An 18,266-nucleotide genomic window follows, 5' to 3' on the forward strand; every position below is an offset into this window, starting at 1 on the left:
TTTCTCAGAATTTTGACTTTAAACTAAGACTTATGACTATAAACTCAGAGCTTGAATACATTTTTTACATGTGGCCCTAATCCTCACCCTTAAATAGTAATTTAAGAGTTTGAATGCAGGACTTTTACCTATTATTCTTTCATTGTGTTATTGCTACTTTTACAAAAGTAAATATCTCAATACTTGCACTGATAATAATATAATATTATGTAAAATTCAAATTAACTTTTCTAAATAGTAGATAGTAGATTTAAGATAAGATAGTAGATTTCCTTTCAATTGTCCTGATCTGAACTGTTAACTGTCCAACAATAGTCACGTAATAAATGTTGAATGAATGAATAGAAAAATGTTAGAAAACCAAAACTGAGTCTTGTTACCTTTCTGGACAGGACACAGAGGAAGATGAAGATGAACATCCCCTGGAAGGCGTTGGCGATGGTGAACAGATATGCAGTAAGGGTGGTCTCATTGAGGATGTGCAGCACTCCTAGGGTCCAGGTGGCTCCCAGCACAAACAGCAGAGCCAAGGCACCACGGGCACAGGACCTGAGGGTCATAACACATCAATAGTCTCGCTTTGCCAGATCTACCTCCACAGCGCTGTGGAGGAGGATTTGGCTAATCCACACAGCATTCCAGGATGACATTTCTTTAAATCAATCCCAATCGTCATGTGCAACACTAATAATAATAATGATAATAATACGTTTATTTTACCTAAGTTTGTTTCTTTAAAATACAAAGGGACACAACCAGATTGCGCGGAGCTGAGTATAGAGAGAACCCAAGTACTCACAGACCCGAGAACATTTTTAAACAAGGAAGTTGATGTAATATCTACTAGGCTCGAGGAAGATTTCATACTGCTAACCAGATCAGTAAGTTCTTGTTGCGAGATCAGAGCAAAACAGATTGGTGGCCGGATTGAGTGAACCGAATACAGAGTAGTAGAAGGGATAATGCCGTTTCTGACATCACTAATTTTAATTACAAAGAAATAGAGAAAGTCACTGCAATCCTTATCGCAAAACGCTGGCACTTCAGGAGGAGCAGGATTGACAATATTGTTGATGGTTTCAAAAAGGACTTTAAGGTTATGTTTACTGGAAGAAATAAAGTTAGCAAAGTGAGCTGTCCTCGCCTCCTTAACCATGTTGTATTCAATCAATAGGTCTTTGCTACACAGCCAGTCAACATGAAGCTTGGAGGATTTCCACCCTCGGAAACAGCGAATTAAGTCATTTAGCCATGGGGATGAGTTGACGTAGGAAATTTTACTTGGAGCCACTTTATCCAAAACTGATGAGCAGTATGTGTTGAATGAGTGGACCAGACAATCAATATCAGCATAAGAAGACAGCACTGCACTTTGGTAAAAAGCTACAGGAAACTTCTCAGCAAAGAAGCAATTTGAAATGCAAGAACAGCTGACATGTTTATTAGGCAGTAAATCTAAATTAAAACACATGTTAAACAAAATACAGTCATGGTCAATAATATGCAGTTCCTCAGAGCAAAGTATAAGATCAAGAGTAAAAGCAAGGTCCAAAGTACGACCCCTGACGTGTGTGGCACCAGACACATGTTGGATAAAATTAAAAGACTCAGTGACTAACTGTTAAAATAGTCTGCCTAAGAGAATAGAGCAGAGATTGTGTAATTGCCAATGACGGTTAACACTGCTAACATTGTCTTGAGAGAAAGAGGTGGTAGTGAAAGAATAAGACTGCGGAGAAAGTGTGTGGTGTAAACAGTCAATCAGATGGGGTGGACTGTACTGCGTGCTAAGCGCTGGACAGAGCCACGGTGCCGCTGCAAAATACCCTGAGGAAGGAGCTTGTTTTGGTGGAACATGTGTACGTTCAAAAGTTGTTTTAGTTGGGCAACAGAAAACTCAGATTGGACATATGGTCTAGCTAGCTGTCTGGATTTACCCTGCAGGGATCTGAGGCGCAGTTAACCACAGTCCTCAGAAATCCATTGATGTTTAAAATTCTAACACAGAGAAAACGGAAGGAAACGGACATCTGGGCGAAAACAGCGTGATCCGGTGGAATGTTTGGCAGCACCGGCGCATTCTATATTGACTAGTCGACAGCTAATTGTAATCTGAAACTACAAGAACACCACATAATACCACAATAACACACCATATAAAGAAATTACATCTTGATTTCAATATTTTTTGACCTTCTCAGCCAGAATGCAGATAATCCTACCTGATGTTTTCATAGTGGCTGATTTCAGGTCTTTTCACAGCAGTATGCCGGTACACTTTGTAGATGATGACTCCAAAAGCCAAGAGATTAACCTTTAGTGGAGGACGACCAAAACAAACACAACAGACAAACACATTCAAATGTATATTTATATTTGAAACCATCCCTATTTGATGATTCCAAGTAATACTGTAACAGTCTTTCTTAGATCTTACCAGAATGATCAAACACGCCGGGCCAATGAAGCTCCATATAAAGTGGTTTTCTGTGCTCAGCCAGCACCTGAAATACAAACACTTTTATTGACTGAATGTGTGTTTTAGGATCTCTTTGTTGCAATAATCCTTCATCCTGCAATACCTACCATCATTGTACTTCAGTCTAATCTAGACCAATCTCAATGATGACAATACTGTACAGGCTAGTACATACCTTTTTTATAGCTTACAAGCACAAAAACAATTGGTTAGAAAAATCTTCCTCAACAATCAGCACTTTTTTTGCATAGCCTCAATCTTTTAATTATATTTTACATTAGATTATCTTCAAACTCTCCATGGTACCCAGAATTTCAGAATTTCTTTTACACTATTACCTTACTCTCAACAGGGCAGTCTTCTTCTTCCTTTATGTCCCCGCAGGCCAAATTTAATCTCTGTCCCACTGTATTATTAATTCATGTTATTTGTGTATCTTTCTTCCCTGGAAAATGCTGAATAGGTTTCGAGAATGAGGTATTTGTAAAAGCCCTTGTCTTCACACCTCTTGTTCCACTTACACTTTATCGGTGCCATAATACTTGGAGCCGAGTGTTGCCGAGATAGTCACCACCACTGCTGGGCTTCCATAGCCGAAGATGTAAAAGTTACGGTGCAAGAAGCCTTTGTTGTAGATTACGCCAACCACTATTAAGTACAGATGGATGCCCTCGATGCACATCCAGGCAAAGGCCGCGAGGAAGAAATAGTGCAGCAGCCCTGCAATAACGGAGCAGAAAAGCTGCCAAGAAACAGAAAGGGGGGTGGTTATGATTTGTGAAAGTACAGTTATGTTGTCTGTATACGTAAAAATTTTCATTTTTGCAGATGTAATTCTAATCGTTTAGCATTTTCATGTCAAAGAAGCCTTGATAAAATTAGTAGAAATAATTCTACTGGTCGACAAAAAGCAGGTAAAAGTGTTTTACAGAAATAAAACTGTCTAGCCCATGTACTTTTACAACTCAAATGAGAAGGGTTTTTAATCAATTACACACATTGACACACAATGAAACACACACACACACACACACACACACACACACACACACACACACACTCACCTTATGTGTGTTCATGTTGATCCCCACCAGGAAGATGAACTCGGCCATGAAAAGGCTGCAGCACAGGTTCTTATGGATGGTGGTTCTGGTGCTCTGGATCTCACTGAAGAACCAAAAGGTGAAGATGCACATGGACAGACAGATGAGAGAGATAATCATCCCCAGCTGGCTGATTCGGGTCAGGATGGTGTTGTGGGCCACCAGCTGAGAAGCAAATGGAAAGGGAGGCTGTTTCATTCACGGTTTCACGGTATGCTGAAGTTGGAATTTGTTGGGTTTTCTGCTTGGAATCATTTGACATGACATGGGTGGATATGGGCTGGGGTTACACTATGTGCAGACATACTGGACAGCTCTGGTCCTACTGTACCAGATATCAGCCAGCTGTCAGCCAGTTCTGACCAAAAGGTAGGAAAAATGTTATTAAATGTTATTTTGCATCATTCAGTTTCTTTTTCTTTTTTCGGCTAATGAATTCTTCATTTATAAATACACTCTTTGTTTTTGTTGAAGCAGTGCTTCAAAAACAATATCCCTAAAAAGATTAAGGAATTTGAGGGCACTGCTGAGTGCAGTAAAACAACGGGAGTTGTGGGTGGATATCTCCCACAGTTTCCTTGCCATCCAATATGTGTAGTGAGTCACATTGCCTTTAGGAGCTGTAAAACAGAGTTTCACCGTTTATAATTTGGACTTCTTGTGAAACAAATTTCAATAGTCATATATAAAGTCATATATCTAAGGTTCAATATTGTGTATCTGTTGTGTAAAAACTAAATAAATAAATCATTTTCTTCAGATAACTCTAGATCCAGATATGAGGTTCAACTCTTACTAATTTAAATGAATATATTCACTATGATCAACATTTTTCTAAAAAGAATTTTAATAAATAATGTAAAAAAAGGAAATACCTTTGCACGGTTGTATTTTTAATGTATGATCACTCACATTGGCTCGCCCAGAGGACATGAGGATGGCAAAGTGTGTGAGGTGATTGCAGGAGCAGGTGGTTGCGTTGCTGTTGACGTGGACGGTCTTGCAGCCGCGCGTGGCCCAGCGGCCCTGCAGGCTGTCCGCCTCGTACTCCCAGAAGGCGCACTTGGTCACGTCAGTTTTAGTGTCTATGGGCTTTAGAGGATAGAGAGGAACAAAGATGCTGTTAACTCTTCATGGTGCCGTTTTTATTAGTTTTTATACTGCGCCGCTTTGTGACACCACAACAGGGGGTTAAAAAAGAAATTGTGTAGGTCTCATCAAAATAGCACTTAAAATGAATTACTATGCACACAAAGTTTGAGTGCCTCAGAAATGATATTTAAAAATGTTATTTTAGGGTCATTTCTATGGCTTGTCCATTTTTGCTGTGTTTTGCGTTGGCTTTTTTTCTTCTTGTATGGCAACTTTTATTACACATTATTAGAAAAATAAAATGGCAAATAATTATCATGCATGACTATGGATCAAAATGAATGACACGGGCATAAAGTGCAGTCATGTGTGTTGCACCACACAATGCAGCTCACTGTAGGTGTTTTTGTGGGAAAGTAATCTCATTGAGATGAACATATGTACAGCAGTACAAATTATCATTAAAGTTCATGTGACCATTTTGAAAGCACATATTTTACTTTATTTATTATATGCAATCTTACTAATCTAATTCTTTATTTGGTTACATGCAGTTAGATTTGTATGCAGCCCAGTTGGTGTAACATTTAAAGATATGTTTTGTGCAAGAATTAGTTATTTATCCACATGAATCATTAAATTCTTTCCTTTCAAATGAATGTGAGCAGAGCAAGTCTCAAGAATACTGAACAGGTGCAAGCAAGAAAAAAATAACCTGTGTGTCACAGGAAAATATACCACTTCTCAGGCAGAAAGTGTGTGCATGAAAATGGAGCCCAAATTATTGATTGTGGCTCTTTAAAGGCAATTTACACAGGACTTTCACTCCTCAACATAAATCATCATCTTCTTTGTTAGGCTTTAGCCTCAAGGGTCCAACAAAAATAATGATTTCACTTTCTCATACATTTTAATTATCTTAAAAGAAAATACCAGTACATTAACTTTTAGGGTTATTTCCCTCATTACTTTGCTTTCCTCCATCATCTATTCACCTTTCCTCTTTCATTTCCCTTAACTGAGAGGTCATTGCAAGAAATACATGGTGCAAAATCTTTCATAAAAACCTTACACAAAGCACTAACTACTCCTCCCGTGTGAGTTTGTTTGAATTTGACTTTAATGGAAACTCTGGCAGTTATCAAGTTATTGCAAGAGTCAGTGTGGGAATAAGGAAGCTGTTCTTCACAGCAATGATGACTCCAGCCTGACAGGGATGTTCAGTATATGATGGGATATTGATATTGTTTCAAACCAAACATGATCATGTTGGAAGCCACTCTAATGTTGATAAATGAAACATTTATGTAACACGAAAGGTAGTAGTGAGTTTAAGGCTGTGGATAAGTAAAAGAAAACTTTTATATAGATTGCGCTCAGATTTATCAAACAATAAAACATCATCAAAAAGTTGCTCCTCTAGCCTCATGAAATGCTGCTTAAACAAATCAAGTCATTAAGGGATTGAATCCACCAGCTATTTTATTACTGAGTATTTCACTGCCACTCTGAAGCAGCATACATTTTGAAGGTATACATTAAGAGTGCAGAAGTGGAAAAACAGCCTCAGCACTCTGTATAGTCTTTACCTCGATATGTCTCAGAGTGAAGGTGACATGGTCAAGTTGGTAAACGTCAGCAGGTTTGACGGCTGCAGCTATGACTTGGGAATTGACAGTTATTTCCCCAGTTTCTGCATACCGCGAGTAGTCAGTGACACCAGGGTCGCTGCTCGGCTTCAGGATGTCACCGATGCTGTCATATTGCACAAACACCACTGACACACTACCTGATAGACACAAAAAAAGTTGGACAGGAGGGATTCAGGGATTCTTACTATATTTTTAACCAAACTTTGCCAGTCGATTCAAAGTGTCTCATAGATCATGTAGAGCAGACAGACTTTTTATGTTACTGTTAAAAGTCAGTGTGCAGATCTGACTGTGTAGAGTTCAATGTGTATAACTAATTTACCACACTGACAGTAACTTGAATGTCCAATAAAATCATTTAACAGTTTAAATTGTCTTTGACTGCTTTGTTTCTGCATGTAAGCGGGTGTTACAACAGGAATCAATTTTGGATTTGGTTTAAATAAACAGGAGTTCATAAAGATATACATTTTTTTGCATCCATCCTTTGCAACTGTTGCAATAAGGACAAGGTAGCATTGCAGATTTTGGGATGGATCAGATTTGTATTGCTCAGATTTTATTGGAGTGAATTCTAATATATGCTCCTGAAGGCATCAAAAAAAAAACTTTTCAGAAATATATGATATGAAAAGAAAATCTGAATACTTAGTTTGTCTTTGGCATACAACATATGTGGCATTTGGAGACACATGGCAAAACAGTACTCCCTGTACACCCAAGCACGCAGATGGGCACAGATTTTACCGTCCGTTAAACATGTAAACTAGGCTACTGTACCATTTCTGTCCTCCTCTGGTCTCAGTTTTGGAGTTAGATGTATATGATTTCCTCCCATGGAAGCAGACAGTTTGGCTGTTGTGTGTCGAGCATTAAAGGTGAAGAGTTTCAATTCTGTGGTTGAGGAGTGAAAAAAAAAAGATTCAGATTCCAAGGAATTAAAGTATGAAAATGACAATTATCCAAAACCTCACTTTTCTGCACACAGGTAGCAGGACAATTTAATGTAATTGGAGTGTCTGTAAGAGCACTCTGTGTTAATAATTATCTCACCCATTTCTGTGGCTTTGATTTGGAGCTCACTTGGAGTTTTGTAGTTGTTAGCCAGACTCAGAGCACTTTCTTCAACAGTGTGCAGCAGCTTGGTAATGGTATGTTCCCGGCGTCCCTCTTTCATTCGGCTCCAAGCCACCAGTTCATCCTTCTCCACCAAGTTGTTTACTGCTTTCACTAATTTCTGTAAGAAGGCAGATTTATCAGTGTGTCATGTGTGTAATAGTATAGCGTGTTACCTAAAATGTGCCTGTACTGCAGTGTTTTTAAGGTATGGTAAGATCATTGTATTTCATCTTCTTTAGGTATGTGTTTGACGTTTCAATAATTACTGAATACAATGTGGCTTTTGTTGTTTTTGTGCACATAGTTCCCAAAGTTACCTAGCACAGATGTTTCTCTTCTATTGAATCATATGGCTCTTTAAAAAGCTGTATACACAGTGCAAGGTAGGAAAGGTTAGTGGGGAATTCACGTGTCCCATAATGTTCAACTTTTGAAGAAAACAAGTGTTTTTTGTCAAAAAATAACTAAAGATATAATATATATTGCCACAAAATAACATCAGCTTGTACCTTTGATGCAAAACCCCCTTAACCAGTTCGAAGCAAAACTGCAGTTCAGGCAGAACTCAACATATTGATGGAGAAACAAGAATGGTAAACAAAGATTACTGTGAGAGTTGAGTTGATGATGGAGGGTTTGACAGTGTAATCCTTTTCTTGGGCAGCCAGTTTTGATGCAGATTGAGTCAAGGCCTCAACGTATGCGATCACTTCCACTGAGGTGAGTTCGCCAGACGTCTGCTTGACAATTTCCTTCAGTAGACTCTGGGGCTCCGTGAGGTTGCTCATCTAGAATGGGGTATTTGAGTAACAGTATTTAATGATACCACATTCCTGCAACACATTACATCCAGTCCTTCAGGGCTACCACTGATAGGCTACTTCCGCAGCTTTCATTTTTCTAAATTTCTTTTTGGATTTAATTGGTACGAAGCTCACTCACAAACTTTAACAAATTGGAGACTCCACACAAGGAGGAGCTGGTTGGTCATTCTAAGAACAGACTTTACCACCTATAGGTTATAGGAGCAGTTTAGACATAAGTCAATGTCACCTCTAACATATAATGAAAGTAAAAGATAATGGCATGTTAACACCTGCAGTTTTTTATTGTTACAACTGCTGTTTTGCTTGTTTGAGTGTATATTTAAAAATCATTTCCACACACTACTGTAAGTGGAAATCACTCTCTTAGACATACATCTGAATTTGTATCTATTTTATATTTTTTATGACTTTAATAATTGTTTCCCTTTCAAAATACCTATGAAGTGATCTTAACAGTCAGTTTAAGACTAGCAAGCCAATGTTCACTGTCTGTAATGGCGAACACTGCTGCTTTTACTTGTCTTCCAGAACTGCAGGTTTGAAACAGCCGGTGCCACAAGTGGCAATTGTTTAATAGTGGCTGGTGTCATTGGAACTGTACAATACAGTCTCAGCCTTTTTCAATTCATGTTCATTTCAATTCTTTTCAACAGAGGGCAGTGTCATTCTATCTATGCTTACCTTATTGAAACCCTGAAACCCTGAGGAGGTGTACTTACATATTCAAGTGTTCTGTTGACAATCTGTGTGATGCAGCCGATGTTGTCATGGCAGTATTTTTGGGGATGCTCTGAAAAACAACAATTACCTAAAGTATTTCCTTGATTGCTTTCCATCATTTCAACACAATAAATCATGTTACAGTAAAGTCTGAATTGCATAAAACCTGCACAGACATAACATCTGATGGCTCTCTTTGTGATTAGCATATCTTAAAACATCAGCTAACTTCAGATTGCACCGTTAACTTCATGTATTGCATAATAGATTCTCCAAAAATGTTTAAAATCTGTTCTGTGCAGTGTCATGTGTGAAAGAGAAAGTAGAGATGAAGAAAGATGTATGTCACTGGATGAAAGTACGAATGCGAGAGAGAGTGAGCTCTTCCTCATACCGACCTTTACATCCTCCACCTCTCTCTGGATGAAAGTGCTGAGTGCCTGAAGTTGGGATGTAATCACGCTGACAGGTGCAATAGAAAGATCCATTCGTATTATGGCAGTGTGAGTTTTGGCCACAGACCTGTGCTGACTTGCATTCATCAATGTCTGAAAGGTGCAAATGAAGAGGTCTGCTCCAATTAAAGATGAAAACAATATGATTAAAGGCACGCTTTCAACATAACATTATGTAAACAACTAATAAAGACGTTAACAGACATACACGTTAATGGGACTGTGCTCCCCCAAAGAAATTACCCCATAGGTTGTGTATTCAGGCAACTATTCCTGCCGATATTTGCATTTATTGTGAGGTAACATCCTCTAGTGGCCGTAGTAATTGTACAATAAAGCAATGCAAAAAGTTATGCTCTGTGAGGTGGTATTAAGACCGAGAAAGTTTGTTAAGGTAAGGGGGGAAGGATGGTAAATTTGTCAACAACCTTCACCCAGGAGACCGGTGTTTGTGTCTTGATTGAAAATAAGAGTAAACGGCGAGTCATTTTACGGTCAAGTGTGTACAGAAGTTAAGTAACAAATGTACTAATTTTAAAACAAATCATGATCTTCTTCTAAACCTAACCAATTGTTTGGTTAGGTTTAACCTAACCAATAGTTTCGTTAGGTTTAGTCTCGCTTTGCAAGACTGGCTACTCCACATAGCATTTGGGGATGGGAGGAAAACGTGCTCTGGTTTAATGGCATTTCTTTAAACCAATCAGAATCGTCATGGGCGATGCTAAACTCTGCATAGAGCCGCTGCAAAGTAGTTGTGCGAGAGAAAACTCAGATTGAACAAATAGTCCAGTTAGCTGTCTCCATTAACAATGCAGAGAACTAAGGAGCAGTCAGCGTTAAGGATACGTTAAGGATGTAGACTAGGTTAGGCTTGACAACGTGTTTAAAATTGCAACCATAGTGTTTCGGTGTGAGGACGAAATACGCTCCTGTGGGTCATATTTCCTGTCATCACTAGGGGCGCTAATTTAAGAGACTTAGGAGAGTAGTATTAGAGTGTAGGAACATACAACTTATTGTTTGTTTGAAGGACTTGTTGGGATTTATGCCTACACAATTTCCTCCTCAAAATGAGTGAAAGTGAAGCTGGAAGGGAAGTTAATAATTCATCTTAATACAAATAAAGAATGTGGCGTAATTAGTCATACTCATTACATTACACTGTATAATTGATTTTGGAAGAGAAACTGCAATTTGTGCATGCATTTGAATATGTATGAATTCTAACTTTTAAAATCAGCTACATGCTTATTGTAGTGTTTCAAACTAAGGAAGACTTATGCTACAACATGGGATAATGGTGTTGTTCTTCTATTGCAAATGGAGCAAAAAATCTCGGGTGGTTACTCAAAATAGCAGATGGAAAGAAACTGAAAGGCCAAAGGGCAAAAATCTCCTCCAACACTTTTATCCTCCTTAGTACATTGAAAGAGAACACACACACACACACGCATACACTCACAGCTGTGTGGTAGGTGCTTTTACACATTTACATGATATCTTGCCTACTTGTATGTGAGGTCCTCTGTCAGTACACGACAAAAACAAACTTCTGTGCATTTCTAGTGCTGAGTGAGTGAATCAGACATTACCGATGCATTCAGTGCCATCATTAGGCTGGAACTTGGCCAGTCCTGTCGATGTGTATCCAGAGAGACATGTACAGTAGTAGCTGCCCGCTGTGTTGGTGCAGCTCCCCCTGTCCCCGCAGATATTAGTCACATTCTGGCACTCATTGTCATCTGTGGTAAAAAGAGCAGGATAGAAAAATAAACTTGGTTAGTTGCTAGAGGAAATACAATTACATAAAAGTCAAATAGGATTGAAAAAAAGACAACACATCTTTGCAGATGGAACAGGGTGTTTTCCCTTGTTGTGATTTGCCCAGACAGTGTAAAAAACAACTGGTCAGCATGACAAGACTACTTACTGTAGGTGTACTCCTCATTTTTATTACAAACATAAATTCTTGAAAAAGTATTTAGATCTACTAAAATTGACTATTTGAGAAAGCTTGTTTATAACCTTTTGGACAAGGGACATATTTTTAAATCCTTAGACACAACATTCAAGTGTTTTGTCATTGATTTATGGCTGCTCTTCAATTTATTGTACTGTAATAGTTTCCTTTTTACTTTTGTTCCGTCTACCATTTTATCATTCCTTCGTTTGCTACATTTCCCATCAGGCCTTTCAATATTCTCCAGAGAAATGCCTGGATGTGCCAGCAATCAGCGGTTCAGTGGGTTTCTGTTGGAGATATTTGAAGTTCATTGTAGTTGAGGAATGACAAAGCATCTGTTCAAGTTTAGCAAAAGTGAATCTTTCCTAAGTCGAATAGCTGCAAGTCTTGTCGCTGAATAGCATTTTGGTTTGCAGTTGGTTGTGAAAATAGAAGTCTCTGCTCTGCCTCTTTAACAATGCACTTCGTCTTTGACTGCTGAACAATGTGCAAAATGGCTGTACTATCATAAAGCCCTGGCAAAAACTGATGTTAATCTTTTATGTTTAACTTGCAGTACGTTATCTCTAGCTTTAGTAAAAAGGATAACGCCACAAAACACAAAAATTAGCATGACATGCTTGGGATATGGTGGCACCATTTCTCAACAAGAAAAAAAACAGAATCCAGAGTGAGTACTATGATACATTTAGCCATCAATATACAAGAGATGAGTTGGTAGGATTATTTCTTTAGAAAAAATGTGCATTTCCTATATTAATCCATGTATTCATACGTATCATTTCAGCACCATAGCAGTATATTTCCATATTTTAAATTTTTTGTTTTCTTTTTTTGCTTTGAATGTTTACACAAATATTTACTTGATCTGTCTTCCACAATTAGATTACAAGTTATGAACACTTCAATTTTATCCTGACCCTGGGTGCTGGTTTTGATTTTAACTTGGTGAAGCTCAGTTTTGGTCTTGTCTTAGGCTCCACTACATTAGTCTGTACTAAAGCATTGTCTGGTTCTAACTTCTATGCCATGTATATTGTTCCCATGGGTCATTGCTGGGCAGTCATTTGCCTTTGTTTGATTTTGAGAAGCTAAAATTAAAATATAATGTTCTATGTTGCCTTTGTTGCCTCCTAAAGGAACAGATACAGAGCCATTTGCTGCGGATGCCACTGTGGCCCACGCATTATAGGAAGTGCTGTTCCAGCTTTATTCTCAAACACCCCTTCCGTCCCTGGTTTCTCAGTTTATTGGAAATGACCTGGTGAGACTTTCCACTGTTGTTTTCACTTGTCTATGATGGATGCTTTGCTCTTCCTCTCCTCTGTACCTTTTGCACAGAAGCTGTCCGGGAAGGAAAATCCTCTGCTCTGATGAGAGAGGTGACTAAATTCAAAGGGGAAATATCTCCATAACACACGCGACCCTTGAGCTGCCATTGTAACACACACATTGCACCCTACATGTTTTACGATTCCCTTTGATGTCTTTGTATTAGCTTTAATTATACAGTAATTAAAAGTAATTAAAAGTAATTTGATTAAAAATGATTAAACAGTGAATGGATCCTTTCAGCAATTTTGCATTCTTTCAAATTTTTGATAGCAGTTCTGTATTTACATACACAAAGTTATAGTAAAGTAAAGTTATGAACTAATTCATGGCACAAAGAGTGACAGTTTACTAATAATCACTTTTGTTCATGGAATTTTGCATTGAACTATACCTCACACAAACCAAACAGAATTCATTTTTTGAATTTGCTGCTACATACGGACTCCATTAACCTTCAAATTCATTCTGCCTTTGTGTTTTAAAATCATTGGCCACAGTGTTGGCAAACTTACATGATTTTGGCCTTTGAAATGTGTAAGCTGTTCTGTGATTGTGATCGGGTTTGGTCAGGAAACAAAATGGGTTCCAGGAATTCTAAACAGCCCAGAGAACATAACAGGAGTAACAATGCTGACTGAGAGGCAGTGCTGGCCATTAAAAATGTTACTGAAAAAGCTGCATGAAGGAGATATATTTTCATATTGCAGTGTTTTCTCTGTAATTAACTCTCAATGAAGTGAGCTAGCCAACTAACTGGTGGGGATGCAAAAATGTTTTGCCCACCAGTTCCAAACCACCACAGCTGGAGGGTATAGTGGACAAGAACACATAAAGTTGTTAAAATTATTAAGACAGATCTTACTTAATCTTGCCCACATGGGGCCTTTATCTTTTACAGTAGCAGGTCTAGACCATTTCAGTCAGAGGTGCTAGGCTGGGGCCACATGCGATTATAGGGGTACCAAAATATATTAAGCACGAGTGTTGCTGTAAATACCACCAACCCTCCGTAGGTTTGGTTCTACAAAGCACTAACGATACACATAGAACAATAAACACAAGAATACTCAATTAGTACAGGCTTAATATTAAGGCGGCACAGGCCACCCTTGCACCCCGCCTCTAGAATTAAATTGAAAAAGCAAAAGTTTCCTTGCATGTAAAAATCACAAAGTTAGTTGATTCCCTTCCAAGTCTGAAGGCTAAGAAATGCAACATGCTGGCTTTACTATTGTTGAAAATAATGTGTGATTTTTGGGGGCTAACCATCTCAAATCTTTTGAGATAATAAGAGACAGTTGCAGAAGAGCAATATTGTACAGAGCATGCTGATAGAGTTTTATACGGGTTTATCTGAAAATATAACGGGTTTCTGTCATGACATCTTAAGAAGCTTTAACACATCTAGTGCCTAATATATTTTAATTGCTTCCATCTTGGTTAATTTTGAACTGCACAGTCAACCACCATGCTCTAAAAATGTTAAATGAGGCAACGTTTGTACAAATGTAGGCAAAGGCTTCCTAAAATAGTCATGGCTTCCATGACAGCTACACACAAGGTTGTCGTCTTGCATCATTGTAAATACTCAGTAACATATGGGTGGTTCTGTGTGTTTATATTCACCATTGCAAAATGTTGTTCCATCTCCAGTATATCCGTGGTTGCAGAAGCAGGCATTCTTTGATCCGTTCAGCGCCTTGCATGTTGCAAATTGGTGACAGGAATCACAAATGTCAGAGAGGCTGCATGGGTCCATCAGACTGGAGAGCCATGCTGCTTAGACACAAGAGTGGGTAAGTTTAACTTATACCATGAAAGTAATAGTCCAAATCATTTTGAGATGCAACTGTTGCTTCTTTTCCAGTTTTATTTTTTTTATTAAATCTCTGGGTCTCCGGTTAACCTGATACTCACACTGTGATCCACTGATACACTGAACTGATCCATTGAAACATATACATACATACATATTTAGAAAACAGCAACACAAATAATCTCTTGTAAATGGAAAAAAATCACAAAATCAACTATAATTTAATACTGTTTTGCAAATCTTATATCAAGCTCAATGGCTTCTCCATTACATAGCCAAAACCCATGATAGCTACAAAGCTACATCTACTACTGTCTCGACACACGCCATGCTAAAGGATAGATAAACTCACGTACCTGTCAAAAGTACAAGTTTCATTGGTGACTTAAGCAAAGACTCCATACTTGCGCTTGGTCTTGATTCTACTTTTAGCGCAGACTGAGGTGGGCTGGCTGGTGACGCAGTCCATTTCCTTGCATCAGTTTTCCTGTTTCCCTAAACCTGGCCCTTCCTGTCTTGATCTTTAATCTGCTTTGAAAAACATGCAGCCTAGTCCCTTCACAAAACCACTCCAACACAAAGCACCCAATACACTTTCTCATTTGATTTCAATTTACACCTAACGTGTAAGCCGTTTCAGCAGCATTCAGTACATTTTTTGTTGCGTTGTTGACAGTGTGACCTATGTCACCATTTTGTAAGCCTCCATGCTATTGTTCTCACTTGAACACGTACAGTAGGCTGTGTAAACACAGGCCAAAACAACACTGACTAACATCACGAAAGGACGACCCCCTCCCTTCCGCAGAGGACTGTACACATATTCACACACACATTTCAGTGTTGTGTGTCTTCCAGTGACCATCTCAGTGTTCTTCAGATAGAGGCCAAATATTAGTTAATATACTGAATGATGTAGTGCAGATTCTTTAGCATAGTGTTTTATGTATATAGGGTCACTCACTGCGGTTTTTAATATTAACTAAATGCTTGCCTAATTGGGTCATGTACAGGATCTATGACACACACAAAAAGAGTTAACCTTTTTTCTGATCTATTGGAGATAAAAATGTGCCATTTATGAAGTTGTTGAAACATTGCCGTTTGCTATTGTTCACATTTCTATGTACAGTGCCTTGAAAAGACAGTGGATTTCTGTCAGCGTGGCTGAGGTAACAGTGGTTTTGTAAAAACAAACTGTTATTATGAGCAGCATTTTACGGCCCTTTGTTCTGAAGTGAAGTATGCCTTTAAAGACAAGCAATAAAACAACACATTTTACTTTTGTTTCTTTGGAATCTGTCATGGACAAATGACCCCATTCTCTTGTGCGGGAAACGAGCAGGGCCGGTTGTTATTTAGTTTGTGCTGGTGGGTTACTGACCCACGCAAAACAAACTTGTGTTAGGTCGCCTAATGGCAAATGTCAGTTTTCTTTGAAGCCTCAAAGCTATCCAGTTCAGGTGCAGGTATTTATAATTTTGCTAATCCACCACGCCCATGAATGTTAATACGTCTACTAATACTAGTTTTTTTAAGTAGAATTTAACTGGCAGTTAGGAAACAGGCGAATTCAAGTGTGAAACGAGGACAATACTCAAAAAGGAGAAGTAGCCATTCAGGTGTAACTAAGGTCTTAACAAATCACCTTCTTCTTTTTGGCACACAAACACATTCATTGATGAATAGTTTCATTTGGAAGATAAGTTCTTTGTTGAATGTAGTTCAATCTATCGAGGCGGTTTGAATTGCTTAGGCAAGGCGTTCAGTTTATTGCTGAGAAAGGCAGCTGCTTTGAATGACACCATTAGAATTGCGCACCATTACTGTCCTGGGAAAGTGCTTGGTGAAAACCACATCTGAATGTCTCTCTCTGACACTCTCCTAATGCTAAGGAAGGAAGTGGTGTTGTCTGGAACAAACCTGGACTGATTGCACCCTTCCTCCTCCGCTTTTTTGTCTTAGCAAGCCTCTCATTTAGTGAGAAATTCGAAAAGCTCACAGGAGCTTGCTTGCTCCACAATGACATTGTAAAAAAACACCTAAGAGAAAAGATCTCTTCAACTGTGTGGAGGCAGTCTTGTGTAAATGTTTCCTCTTTTCCTTTCCTCTCACATGGATATGGAAATTTTGACTGCAGTAGCTGTGTGTGTGTGTGTGTGTGTGTGTGTGTGTGTGAGTGTGGGAGAGAGAGAGAGCAAACGAAGAGTGTTGTTTATTTATGCTATTCAGGCGATATTGAGATTTGCAACGCAGACTACAGTGGAGAATGTATCTTGACACTTCTCACACATATCTGTTTTTGATGTTGGCCTTATGTTCAGCCATGATGGGAGGATTGAACGCTGGGGGCACAGATGGCAGCAACTGTCTCATAAACTTGGAGCTCTTGAATATTTCAGTACACAAGGTTGAAGAGACAAAGTGCGCTCTGCTTGGGTTCAGAGATGCCAGCTGCTGTGCGAGTGGAGAACACACAACATTTACATTACACTTAAGTATAGCTCTGCTTTAACAAAACAGTCTGCACTTCAGTCAGAAGTAATATCCATCCTAAAACTGAAATAACACCTGATGGGCATTACAAGAGTAAAAGGCAGTAACTTCATATTTGGTTGAAAAATGAGATTTTGTCATTTTTGAATGCCGTTTGGTCAGGGAAAGATAAGAGGATCAAGAATATCCTCTTATAATGTCATCAAATCATCACAATTTCAGGAGTCTTTTACAAGCTATTTGGCAGACCAGTAATGAAGAAACCTAAGAGGCCTTTTTGACAGCTTAGGTGTTTTGAATTGTACTTCTGGAGACCAAAACCTCTCTCTAACATAGGCTACATATAAGCTGATTATATGTAACAGGACAATAGACAATCAACCTACTGTATTATAAATCATATAAGTGACAAACTGCTAACAATAGTTGACGAAACTGAATATGAATACTAACTGTGTTTAGCAAAGCTTTTTTCTTGTGTGATTTACTACAAAACTAACATAGCTAACTGTCGCCCAGTAAAGGTTTTCACTTAAGACAAGAGACATTTGTTAATAAAAATAACACTCAAAAAAGTGTCCTTGTTTTGTCACATACTATTCATAAAATGTAGCTCTCCCAAAATGTGAGTAATTAAAATGACTTCAGTTTTTACATTGAGTTCAACTTTGGTGAACTTTGACACTAAATTTGCGCCGTTGACCAATAGCAAGCCGTCTTGACAGCGCCATGACCTTTGAGACATAAACACTATGGTAAACTATCTTCGATTACCTGTGTGTAACTTTGCGTCCACTTTAATTTATCCCTTCACTCATTTTTAACCAGAAACTGCTACACTAATGTACTGCTTTGCAGGCAATAATGACACATGGGTCGAAGGTAAGATTGTATTATGTTTACTGTTAGATATAAAGCTAGCTAGCTAGCTAGATTAAATAGCTACTATATCATTGTTCCGTTAGCGCCTAAAACAGCAAGCTTTTTATTAGCTAACGTTAGCTCTTTATTGAAGGAAATTATGCTATGTCACAGTCTTGAGAACAAAATGCCAGAGGGAGTAAAGGCCCAGTACTGGAGAGAGCTATCTGTGGCTGTTAAACTTGAAATAAGCATTTTAGCATGTTCTCAGGCCGCCAGCGCGTTAGCCGTTAGCTCAGGAGCTACATAGATGCAAATTAAGGACAGCTACTAGCCATGACTAAC

The 18,266-nt window shown here is 38.5% G+C and overlaps 1 protein-coding gene across 1 annotated transcript in view; it reads right to left on the reverse strand.

Annotated features, from left to right (window-relative positions):
- adgrl4 (adhesion G protein-coupled receptor L4) overlaps positions 1 to 15,154 on the reverse strand; it is a 15,971-nt gene extending 817 nt beyond the window's left edge. Inside the window, exons 1-15 of the mRNA XM_032526412.1 lie at positions 14,921 to 15,154; positions 14,375 to 14,524; positions 11,043 to 11,192; positions 9,391 to 9,540; positions 8,992 to 9,062; positions 8,054 to 8,233; positions 7,380 to 7,563; positions 7,107 to 7,220; positions 6,264 to 6,463; positions 4,495 to 4,674; positions 3,544 to 3,747; positions 3,001 to 3,221; positions 2,438 to 2,504; positions 2,223 to 2,314; positions 381 to 549 (exon numbers count right to left, since the gene is read on the reverse strand). Coding sequence (XP_032382303.1) covers positions 381 to 549; positions 2,223 to 2,314; positions 2,438 to 2,504; positions 3,001 to 3,221; positions 3,544 to 3,747; positions 4,495 to 4,674; positions 6,264 to 6,463; positions 7,107 to 7,220; positions 7,380 to 7,563; positions 8,054 to 8,233; positions 8,992 to 9,062; positions 9,391 to 9,540; positions 11,043 to 11,192; positions 14,375 to 14,524; positions 14,921 to 14,966 — 2,178 coding nt within the window. The 5' untranslated portion in view covers positions 14,967 to 15,154. The remainder of the gene's footprint in view (positions 1 to 380; positions 550 to 2,222; positions 2,315 to 2,437; positions 2,505 to 3,000; positions 3,222 to 3,543; positions 3,748 to 4,494; positions 4,675 to 6,263; positions 6,464 to 7,106; positions 7,221 to 7,379; positions 7,564 to 8,053; positions 8,234 to 8,991; positions 9,063 to 9,390; positions 9,541 to 11,042; positions 11,193 to 14,374; positions 14,525 to 14,920) is intronic.
- Positions 15,155 to 18,266: the final 3,112 nt, after the last annotated feature.

This window comes from Etheostoma spectabile, chromosome 9, assembly GCF_008692095.1.
Source record: "Etheostoma spectabile isolate EspeVRDwgs_2016 chromosome 9, UIUC_Espe_1.0, whole genome shotgun sequence".
In the NCBI taxonomy this organism is placed as follows: Eukaryota; Metazoa; Chordata; class Actinopteri; order Perciformes; family Percidae; genus Etheostoma; species Etheostoma spectabile.